Here is an 11,986-nt window from a genome sequence, read left to right as displayed (position 1 = left end):
CTATTTTAATAATTAAAAAAAACTCATTAATTTAAGATATTGGACCCGTTTGTTTTGACTTTTTTTAAAATGATTTTTATAGTGTAACATATTTTGATGTAAAAAAAATTGATAAAGAAATTTTTGATAAAAATTTCAAATGAAAATTTGATTTGAATAATTATTCTTAAAATGTTATTTTATGTATTTTATCATTTTATCGAAAAAAAAATTTGGATATCAAAATTTTAAAAAATCACTTAATTTTGAAGCTATTTCAAATAACTTTTCATAAAAATTATTTTTGAAATAATTTTGTTTGAAAAAACTATAATTTTGACTATATTTTGATTTTCAATAATATAGGTTTATTTCATAGTATATCAAAATTAGTTTTTAAATTTATAAAAAATAAATTTAGAAAAACTTGTAATATTTTAAAAAACGTTTTTGTAAAATTCATTTTCAAAAATATAAAGAAAAAATTCATTTTTTTAAAGTTAAAACAAATTGACCCATTATATTATAAAAAAAATAGATTTTAAAAAATTACTTATAACTCTTAGATGCAAATAAAATGAAACAAATAAAATAATTTAATAAATTAAAGAACTTAATTGGTATACACTTACCATGTAAACATTTTTTATATTATTAGTTAATCACAATCATCTATTTATTTATAAGGTTTGAGTTTTATTTTAAATATTTAAAAAAGTAACACAAACGAATGATTGTGATGCATTGATAGTATAAAACCTTTTATCCTGAGAATGCATAAATGTTAATCTCTAAATTAAAATTAATAGTATATAAATTTAAAATCAGTCGAGTTTAGCGGATCAGAATCAAATCAAATTTAGAATTAAATAAATTCTTAATAAATCGAGTCGAATTCGACTAATCCAGCCGTACACGAGATACTCCTATATATTCATCGTATTTCAACGACTTTTTTCGCATTGCCTTCCTCGTCTCTCTCTGCACAAAAACAGAGGGAAAAAGAATTTTCAGAAACATGACGAACGCTTTCTCTCTCGTAGCACAACAGTACAAAGCTCTACTGAAAAAAAACGTACTCCTCTCATGGCGAAGCAAACGATCAATCCTTCTCCAATTACTCTCTCCAATCATCTTCATTTTCCTAATCTTCGCCGTAGACAAAGCAATCAAAGCACAAACTTCAACAACTTCCTCATACAAATCCGTAACAAACCCTATCTCACTACCTTCCCCACCAATTCCACCTTGCGAGCGTAAATTCTTTGTCAAACTTCCTTGTTACGATTTCGTTTGGAGTGGTGATAACAATCCCAAGTTTCACACAATTGTGAGTAGAATCATTAGTAATAATCCTGGTAGACCTATTCCAATTTCTAAAGTGAAGTCGTTTCGCGATAAAGGTGAAGTTGATAAGTGGCTTTTTGATAATCCTATGCAATGTCCTGGTGCGATTCATTTTCGAGAAAAGAATGCTAGTGTTATTAGTTATGGGATTCAGACTAATTCTACCAGTGTTCAGAAACGTGGAAGATTTGAAGATCCTACTTTTTCTTTTCAATTACCTCTTCAGCTTGCTGCTGAACGTGAAATCGCCAGATTCCTGATTGGAGGTATATTCAAAATTTCAAAATCAACTATTTGAATAGTTTTCGGATTATTTAAGCTGTTTTCAGCTTATTTTCATAAGTTATTCTAAATAGTTTACAGGAAAACAATTTGACTAGAAATAGCTTATTCATGAATGTTTGCAAATTAGTCTATGTTTAATTTCACGGTTGGAGCACTTAGAATTGATTGTGGATGTCTACAAATTGATTTTGACATGTTCTGGTTACTCTCGAATGGAATATTGATTCTGCAATTTAGAATTGATTTGACTTAAGGCTATGATTTGTAGCTTTTTAGTCTAAACGTGATTTTTACATTAAAACTTACTGTTCAAATCACTCAGAATTGATTATGGATGTGTACGAATTGATTTTGACATGTTTGGTTACTCTCGTGTAGAATATTGATTCTGCATTCCAGAATTGATTCGACTTGAGGCTATGATTTGTAGTTTTTTAGTCTAAACGTGATTTTCACAATGAAATTTACTGTTCAAATCACTTTTGCAACAATTTATCCAAACATAAATCACTTTAGTTTTCAAATCACTTTTATCCAGAATCAATTTTACTTAATCATTAAGTTATAATCAATTTTTTTCACCGCAAAACCAAACAAACGCTTAAACTATTTATCCAAACAAGGCCTTAGCAAAATTAAAATTATGGTCTAGTGTGGCATCTAAAACTCGGATGTTGTGTCTGATAAAATCTCAATTGTGGTTTTAAAGACATCAATAAGCTTGATGTCGCAGCCTAGATGGCAGTAGCAGCTCTTTTATTTAAAAACATTGATTAAAATTGTAACTATTTTTTAATTTAAAGTAATTGTTAGCTGTTGTATGTGTCTTTTGCTAGGTAGTTTGGTTTTCAGATGAGTTTGGGTTGAAGTTACAATCAAGAATGTTTTTATAATTTCGATAGAGTATTGTGACACCGCCTCACACATTTATAATCTAAAATGACTATTTAAAACCATGATCAAACTTGTAATTATTAATTAATTTTGAAAAATCCTTGTTAATGATCAAATTCATGTTCTAAATTCTAATTATTGATTGCTTGATGACATTTTTTAGACACGAGGTTCAAGTGGAATGTGTTTTTGAAGGAATTCGCGCACCCAGCAATGAGTCCTTTCTCTGCTGTTGGAACAATAGGTCCAGCATTCTTTCTTGCAATTGCTATGTTTAATTTTGTTCTTCAGATGAGTTCTTTGGTAACAGAAAAAGAGCTTAAACTTCGTCAGGTATGGTATACTCAGAGTAATGAACACTACTGTACTGCCAATGTTGAGAATGCAAAAATTTCATCTTAGTGTCTATAATCTTCAAATATTGCTCCCTTGTGTATCAATCCCTAGAACTACATTAGTTCATGAGAGTACTGATATCAATATGGCCAATATTTATTGTCGATATATAGGAACCAAGGTTTTAACTAGTGGTCTCGGTTATGTTGGGATGCTTGATATTGTAGAGAATTGCGGTCAAATGCAGGTGACAGAGCCTCAATCCTGGCTGCTTTTCAATTTCATAGAAAATCCAAATCCTGATGCCGCATACCTTTATTTAAAACCTTGATATGCACTAAAGTTGGTGCCTTTTGCATTAATTTTGTCCCACTGTCAAATTACGCTGTTATAAATTTCGTTGTTTATTTTTTCCCTGTTATTCGTTTGTTAATTCTCGTTTTCATGGCATTTTGGTTTTGATAGGCAATGACTGTGATGGGGCTTTACGACTCTGCATACTGGTTATCATGGCTAACCTGGGAAACAGTTGTTACAGTCCTATCATCTATTCTCATAGTTCTCTCTGGCATGATGTTTCAGTTTGATTTCTTCTTGAAAAACAATTTCGCTGTTCTGTTCTTTTTGTTCTTCCTATTTGAACTCAACATGGTAAACTTTTTCTAGATTTACCCTTTATACTTTCTGCTTCTTTATTGGGGTCGGTTCTGGATTCTGTATATTTGAAGGTTTTTCTGATCAGTAGTATTTTCTTGTTTTGCTTTAGACTGGGCTGGCCTTCATGTTATCTGCTTTCATTCGTAAATCATCTTCTGCAACAACAGTCGGCTTCTCCATATTTATTGTCGGCTTTGTGACTCAGGCAAGAACCAACACTTCTTGTTCTTTCAGGACATGGTTTATTGAATACATAGAGACAATGGATGCTCATGTTCTTTATGTTTGTTATTTATCTATTTGCAGCTTGTGGTACAAGCAGGATTTCCTTATACTGATAGCATCTCTGTTACTTTCCAAAATTTATGGTCTTTGTTTCCGCCTAATCCTTTTGCTCAAGGCCTGAGTATGCTTTCAAATGCAGTTTCAACCCCTGAAGATAATGGTCTTAGCTGGACTAAACGGGGAGAATGTGCCGATTATGATGTTGACTGTGTGATCACAATTGTATATTCCCTTTTAGATCAATATTTTCTTCCATGGTTCTATATTTCCTTTTATTTCCCCTTCCGTTCAGCCTCAGATGTGTCACTCCAATAATTTAATTGCTATATCTTTTTTCATTGACAGAATGATATCTATAAATGGCTTCTGGCCACATTCTTTCTGTGGTTCGTTCTAGCCTTGTACTTTGACAATATAATCCCGAATGCAATGGGTGTGAGAAAATCCGTGTTATACTTTCTAAATCCTTATTATTGGACGGGAAACGGAGTACAAAAAGTGAAAGGTGACGACTATTCTTTGATTTAAGGTGTGTTCGTTACGACATCTTTCGTCCTCTTTATAATTCTTGCCAATTTCTCCGTCTTCCTTTCATAGAGGGCGGAGTTTGTAGTTGCTTAATTTCAGCCCATCATGAAGATAATAGTACAGCAGATGATGAAGATGTCCTTGAGGAAGAAAATGCTGTGAAGTTGCAACAAACACAAGGTGCGGTTGACACAAACGTTGCTGTTCAGATACATGGCATTAAAAAGACTTATTCCGGTACTTATAACATCGGTTGCTGCTGTAAATGTAAGAAAAGTGCACCTTATCACGCTCTTAAGGTAAACAAACACATTTTGTTTTACAAATTTTAGTATTAGAAATTTGGGTGAACAGAAGAAAACTTGTTTCTGTATGTGTTTTCATGCAACAGCTTCTCATGGGGAAAGTTTAGTTAATATTTATGAGCCTTCACCAAGAAATTTACACTTTTTTGTTTTCCGATTGTTTCATGATTAGATTAGAGCTTCTTTGACCAAGTGATCGTAATGAACTCCATCCTAGTTCTCTCCAATCTTCTAATTAAAAGTGAGAATAAACCATCAATTACTCCTCAAAGTATCACTCTCTATAATTTAGTCCTTAAAATATATAAAAATAATAATTAGTTTCTAAACTATATGAAACCCGTCAATTTAATCCCTAAAGTATATAAAAATCCGCCAATCTAGTCTCTAAGATCTTAATAGCAGGGACTAAATTGATAGGTTTTATATAGTTAAGGGACTAAATTTAAAAAAGAGGGATAATTTAGGCACTAAATTTATAATTTATCTATAGTATCCACTCTTTAACCCCAAGGGGCTCTTGTACCTGAATCATTTGTGATTAGTTGCATGTTTAAATTAATTTCGAGTAGTTTAGGTGCAATTCTATCGCAAGATGAATCTAATTATCCATCTCTCAAACAATCATACAAACTGAATAAGTAGGACCTTACCCCGTGTTATATTACTTTACGTGAATTTCCCAATCCCACATGATTCGTGTTTTAATATAAACTTTGGTAATGATTGTGATTTTCTCCTGACAGGAGCTCTGCTTTAAGGATGAGTAATGTGTTATTCTCAAATTATTTTCAGGGCTTGTGGGTGAACTTTACAAAGGATCAGTTATTTTGTCTTTTAGGGCCAAATGGAGCTGGAAAAACTACAGCTATTAATTGTTTGACAGGGATAACTCCAGTAACTGATGGAGATGGTGATACTCTCTCTTTGTATCTACTATATTGACTATTAAGTAATCAAATTGTTGGTATCAAGAAAGAGTATATAACTTTTCAATTTCCATAACAGCATTGATTTATGGACATTCAATCCGAAACTCCACTGGCATGTCAAACATTCGAAAGCTTATAGGAGTGTGTCCCCAGGTGTCTCTATCTCTCATTATATATGTTTTTTTCTTGTAAGACACATAGTTTACCACTGTTCGAATTAAGTTTGCAAACTAGACATCAATATCTACCAGAGTTTTCAGTGGCTTCCCCTAACCTGGTAGTAGCTAGACACCCTGGTACCATATTGAATTGAAATTTTGTGTCTAACTCAGATCACACAACTTGTATTTAAAATGGTGTTATAAAAAATATATTGAATTCCCTCATTAAGATTGCATATATTACAGATGACTGACCTTTTACTGAATCTTCTAATCTACAGTTTGATATCCTATGGGATGCACTGTCCGGTCAAGAACACCTCGAACTCTTTGCTAGTATAAAAGGCCTTTCCCCAGCATCTATAAAATCAGTAAGTTAACTCTAGGCCTGAAATCTTTCTGTCCATTGAAAGATACACACAAAGTCCTCCACAATATATATTTTTTTCTTTCTAATTTGTATTGTTTGAAATTAGTAACTATTAAGAGTTCTGCTTTTTTCCCCTTTTAATTCAACTTCTGAAAAATGTAGATTACTCAGACATCATTGGCAGAGGTGAGACTCATGGATGCAGCCAAAGTAAGATCTGGAAGTTACAGTGGAGGAATGAAACGTCGTCTTAGTGTTGCAATTGCCCTTATTGGCGACCCTAAATTAGTCATTTTGGATGAACCGGTATGCAAAACAATAATACTTTCTCTAAAGCATATATTTTCTTAAAAGTATTACAAGATTTTATTTTTCACTCTTATTTCTTAGACCACCGGTATGGATCCAATAACAAGGAGGCATGTGTGGGACATAATTGAAAATGCGAAAAAAGGGCGTGCCATTGTTCTCACAACACATTCTATGGAAGAAGCTGATATTCTAAGTGACCGCATAGGAATCATGGCAAAGGGAAAGCTCCGATGCATTGGCACCTCAATTAGATTGAAGTCACGCTTTGGCACTGGTTTTATTGCGAATATTAGCTTCTCTGGAAACAATAATGAAAACAGTCCTGTAAATGGTGACGCAGTATCAACAAGAAGACATCATGAGGCTGTGAAGCAATTCTTCAAGAATGTGAGATGAATAATTGTGATGATTTATAATCTTTTCATGACAAACAAGATTTTTTCTTACCTGTGAAATATTTTGGCAGCGTTTAGATGTAGTACCAAAAGAGGAGAACAATAACTTTCTAACTTATGTGATACCTCATGAAAGAGAGACACTCCTTACAGTAAGCTTTCTTTTCCTGGCTTTGATTCCATTTTTTTTTTATTTTCTTAACACCGGGGTTTTAATATTAATTATTTCTTGATTACCAATGAAGCAGATCTTTATTGAATTTTTCCAGTTGCGATGGTTATGCTGATTATGTGAACATCTGAATTGTTACTCAGTTTCAAACTTTGTTCTCGATAATATTTTATAATCGTGATATGGTTTATAACCTGATAACTTCTGTATTTTAATGATTACAATGGAAAAAACGACTATCTTTCTTTAGATGAGTTCAGTAATCCCTTGCTGCATGAAAACATTCAAATGAATCCTGTCTATTGCTTAATATCAGAGTTCATAATGAAGAATAGTTCCTAAATATACATTTTTCCGTAGACTTTTGCATTGCATTGCATTGTGAGCATGATAAATGTACTTGACATTAAGCTAAACATGGTTCGGGTGACCCTAAGACTGGATGAAATGGGCATCGTTGTGGCTTTTATATTAGTGAGAAAAAGCACGCGTAGCCTGCACAGAACGAGTCATAAGTTAACATAGAAGATGTGTCTCAATCAGTTGATATTTTCTTATACTCTCGGTTTGTTTCTTCCATACCAGGATTTTTTTTCAGAGCTTCAAGATAGAGAAGAAGAATTTGGGATATCTGACATCCAGCTTGGTCTAACAACTCTTGAAGAAGTTTTCTTGAATATTGCAAAGCAAGCAGAGCTGGAAAGTGCTGCAGCTGAAGGGAGCCTAGTTACTTTGACCTTGACATCTGGAGAGTCTGTGGAGGTAAGTGTAACCGCATTTCTTTTGGTATACGCCTCTCAATTCTCAAGAGATTGAGTTCTAATTGGTTTTAGTTAGTGTATATTTATATAAACTAGAACAGTTATCATATTACACATTCTATGAAGCACTAACATAAATGCAGACACGACACTGCTATGTAGGGGTGGCAAAATGGATGGATTGGATGGATATGGATTGGATCGTTAATGGATGGATCAAAATAATTCATTAGTCCATTAACAATCCACTAAAAATTTCTTAAAAATATCTAATCCAATTCATCCATTAAGAATAAAATCTATCCAATCAATTCATTATCATATTTTTAACGGATGGATATCTATCCATCCATTTTTCTTTTTAAAAATAATTTTTTTAAATATATTAATTTTTGTATTTTTGAAAAATTCAATTTTTTTACTTTTGAAAAAAATCACTTACTTTTTTGAAAAATTATATTTTTCAGAATTTTTTTTTTCTGTATTTTAATGAAAAAAGTTCAGTTTTTTTTCTAAAAAATCAATATTTTTTGGAATTTTTTTTTCAAGAAAAGAAATATATTTTTGTATTTTCAAAAAAAATTAATTTAAAAATTAATTTTTTTTTTATATTTGTAAAAAAATAACTTTTTCGAAAGTAAAATCGAATTTTGTTATTTTCCAAAAAAATAATTTTAAATTTTTTTGGAGAAAATCAGTTTTTTGTATTTTTAAAAATCGGTTTTTTTTTTCAGAAAAAAAAATTAATTTTGTATTTTTCAAAAAAATAATTTTTTAATATTTGAAAAAATTCATTTTTTTAAAATTAGATAAAAAAATCCATTGGATCATTAAAATGTGTTGGATGGATTGGATCAATCCATGCTTATAAATGGATGGATTTAATCCAATCAATTAACTTAGTTTTTATATAGTGGATGGATTTGATGAATTTTTTGGTGGATGGATTGGATGGATTTTGTCTTAATGGATCCAATTGCCACTCTTACTGATATGTCAATCCCTGTAATTATCTGATAAAATAGAATAATTGAATGTAACCACATATCATGGTGTTGTATCGGACTCCAGACACGTTTTTAATCTGAAATGCAGTTGCTACATAAAGCACTACATCCACCACACACGGAAAAACATACAAAACCATTTTAGGGTTTGCCTTTCCAGAGATTACTCTTTCATTTGAATTGAATTAAAGTTGTAGCTGTGACAACTTGCTATCACTAGCTAATTTCTGCTGATCAATAAAATAATTGTGCAGATTCCGATAGGAGCTAGGTTTGTGGGAATTCCAGGAACAGAGTCTTCTGAATACCCCACAGGTTTTATGGTAGAAGTATACTGGGAGCAAGATGACACTGGTGCCCTTTGTGTCGCCGGCCACTCGCAGAAAGCTCCCATTCCTCAAAATATCCAACTACCTTCGACTGCTACTGCAAGACAACGCCGGTCAGGGTCAGTTCATGGGGTGGTGATTGATCCAAGTCAAATCAGTTCAGTCAATTTCCAGTGATGCATGCTCAATGTTTTTGGGAAGCACACTCAAGACTGAACATGAAGGGAAAAAGAGGAGAATGCATTGATCTCTCATTTAAATATTATTTATGGCTAAAAGATTACACTTGTATATGTGTTGTGAGTTGGGACCTTGTTGGACAATTATATACGTTTTGGATGCAGGAATTTGGAGGGAAAATGATGACTTATTTATTTTATTTTATTTTTTTATAAAACTAATTTATGAAATATTTCTAAATATAAAGTAAGTATAATTAAAATATTGTATGATAATATTCTGTCACTGTTTTTAAAAATTCAAATATATAACGAAATATAAAGTTGGTCATCCAAAACTCCAAAATCCTCCATACAAACACACCTTATAGAATTTCGTAATTTCTCTTGCTGTTGAGATTTTAATCTCATTTTACTGATTTTTTACTTGAACATTAAAATTTAAAAATGAATAATGTCATATATATATACTTCAGTTGTGATTTGAGCAATAATTTGCATCGCAATCATTATTTATGTTTGAAAATGGTAGTCAGGTACAATCGTTCCTTAGTTATCTTCAAATATTTCGTTTGTGTTTGAAGTGATATTTTATAATTGATGACTTTCAGTATTGCTGGGAATTTGATTTCCTCCAACACTTCTAGTTTTATTGCCATATGATTGAGAAAACGGTACAAAGCCATAAGTAGTAGATATTGGAGTATATTAAATATTTCACACTATTGAAATAAGAGATAACGACACCATTTGAATAAACTGTGTATTTAAATAATTTCATGCTATAGAAAATGTGAGATTTTTCTTTATACAAATATTCTTAATATATATAAATATGAATATCCCTTAAGTTTGAGCATATAAGTTAAATGCATTAAGTTTGTTACATATATAACTAGTTCTGAAATTTCGCAGGGATTTTGTAAACACATCTGTCAATTAATTATTAGAGTTGACAAAGTGACAATGTCGCTTGATACATTCTTCACTTTGACAAAGTGACAGTCTATCTCAATATGTTTGGTCCTCTTATGGAAGACTGAATTTGAAGCAATGTACAATGCAGGTTGATGATTATCACAAATAAGTGTCATTGATCTTACTTCTTCAATTTTAAGATTCTTGAGCAAATGCTTTAACCAAATGAGTCCACTTGTTTCCATTGTCATGATTTTATACTTCACCTCGACGTTTGATTTTGCAACTACATTTTGTTTCTTACTTTTTTAGGATATAAGGTTTCCTCCAACAAGTACACAATACTCAGAGATGGATCGTCTATCAATGAATGACCCTGTCCAATAAGCATCAGAGTATTAAACTATTTGAGTATGTCATTTATCTTCATACACGGGACCTTTTCCTAGAACACATTTGATGTATCTCAAAATTCGGATAACGACATCCATGTGTTCCTGGAAAGGAGAATTTAAAAACTAGCTCACCACACTACCCGCAAAAGAAATGTCCAGACGAGTGACCGTGAGATAACTAAACTTTTCAACCAATCTCCTATACCTTCCCGAGTCAGATATAAGCTTCCCCTGATTGGGTAGGAGTTTGACACTTGGATCCATAGGAGTGTCGGCTGGTTTATCGTTCAACAAACCCGTTTCTTCCAAAATATCCAAATCATATTTCTGTTGAGAAATCACCAAACCATCTTTAGATTGAGCTACTTTAATATCCAAAAATTAGCAGAGTTTACCAACGTCTTTTGTCTGAAATTGATTCGAGATATGTTGTTTTAACTAGGATATTCCTTGTTTATCACTACTAATTATGACAATATCATCTACATACACAATAAGGTAAATACACTCATGGCATGAGTGGTGATAAAACACATAATGGTTAGCTTCAATACGGACCATACCAAATTGTTGTAATACAATGCTGAATTTGCCAAATCAAACTCTCAGAGATTGATTAAGACCATAAAGAGACATGTGTAGCCTACAAACCATAGTCGATGACTCCCCTTAAGCAAAAAATCCAGGTGGTTTCTCCATATATACTTCCTCTTCAAGATCACCATGTAAAAATGCATTTTTGATATCAAGTTGATGAAGAGGCCAATTTTGAATGGTTGCAATGGTGAGAAGTATAACTAATCCATCTTGGCTACAAGCGAGAAAATATCACTATAATCCAACCCAAAAATTTGAGTGTATTCTTTGGCTACCAAGGGAGCCTTAAATCAATCAATCTTACCTTCTGAACCAACCTTCATTGTATAAAGTCAACGACAACCTACCAAATATTTTCCAAGGGGAAGAGGAACTAGTTCCCAAGTACTATTGCTTTGAAGAGCACATATCTCATCAATCATCGCTTGCCTCCACTCAGGGTGAGATAACACTTCACTTGGAGTTTTAGGAATAGAAATGGAAGACTAAGAAGACAAGCAAGTATAATGCAAAGGAGAAAGACGATGATAACATAAATTAATATAATGTTCGGGAAGGGTTTTGCGTTTGACGTATAACTTTTCAAAGGGAAATCAAAATATCAAACTCAGGTTGCAGGATCTGATCCGGTGATGGAATAAGCGTTAGAGGAGATTCTGCAATGATCTTAGGGTCAAGTACGACATACGTTGGATGACGACACTGATATGTTTGAAGTGGTCGAGAAGTGTGTGTGTGTGGGGGGGGGGTCAATCGTAGGAATATCTAGTGGGTCAGGGTGCATAGACTGATGTGGAACAATGGTGTACGAGACATTAATAACTTCCGGGAGGGGTGTGGGA

General features: G+C 32.5%; 1 protein-coding gene across 1 annotated transcript; it reads left to right on the top strand.

The window, feature by feature from the left end:
* The first annotated feature begins 901 nt into the window (after positions 1 to 901).
* LOC127085138 (ABC transporter A family member 2) lies at positions 902 to 9,434 on the top strand. The gene is made up of 15 exons (XM_051025713.1): positions 902 to 1,592; positions 2,669 to 2,838; positions 3,307 to 3,492; positions 3,608 to 3,703; positions 3,805 to 4,005; positions 4,129 to 4,288; positions 4,381 to 4,610; positions 5,412 to 5,529; positions 5,625 to 5,701; positions 5,991 to 6,080; positions 6,242 to 6,385; positions 6,470 to 6,778; positions 6,858 to 6,938; positions 7,544 to 7,720; positions 8,981 to 9,434. Exons 1-15 carry the CDS (start codon positions 998 to 1,000, stop codon positions 9,230 to 9,232), a joined length of 2,886 nt encoding a protein of 961 aa, XP_050881670.1. The 5' UTR covers positions 902 to 997; the 3' UTR covers positions 9,233 to 9,434.
* Positions 9,435 to 11,986: the final 2,552 nt, after the last annotated feature.

This window comes from Lathyrus oleraceus, chromosome 5, assembly GCF_024323335.1.
Source record: "Lathyrus oleraceus cultivar Zhongwan6 chromosome 5, CAAS_Psat_ZW6_1.0, whole genome shotgun sequence".
NCBI lineage: Eukaryota > Viridiplantae > Streptophyta > Magnoliopsida > Fabales > Fabaceae > Lathyrus > Lathyrus oleraceus.
The sequence above is the reverse complement of the archived record's forward strand: the minus strand, read 5'-3'. Positions and strand labels throughout refer to the sequence as shown.

Bases quoted from the DNA above. Each gene is read 5' to 3' on its own strand.
- LOC127085138 (XM_051025713.1), top strand. From the start codon at position 998: ATGACGAACGCTTTCTCTCTCGTAGCACAACAGTACAAAGCTCTACTG. The intron at 4,611-5,411 runs GTAAACAAACAC...AATTATTTTCAG, and splicing joins CACCTTATCACGCTCTTAAG to GGCTTGTGGGTGAACTTTAC. The intron at 6,779-6,857 runs GTGAGATGAATA...ATATTTTGGCAG, and splicing joins TGAAGCAATTCTTCAAGAAT to CGTTTAGATGTAGTACCAAA.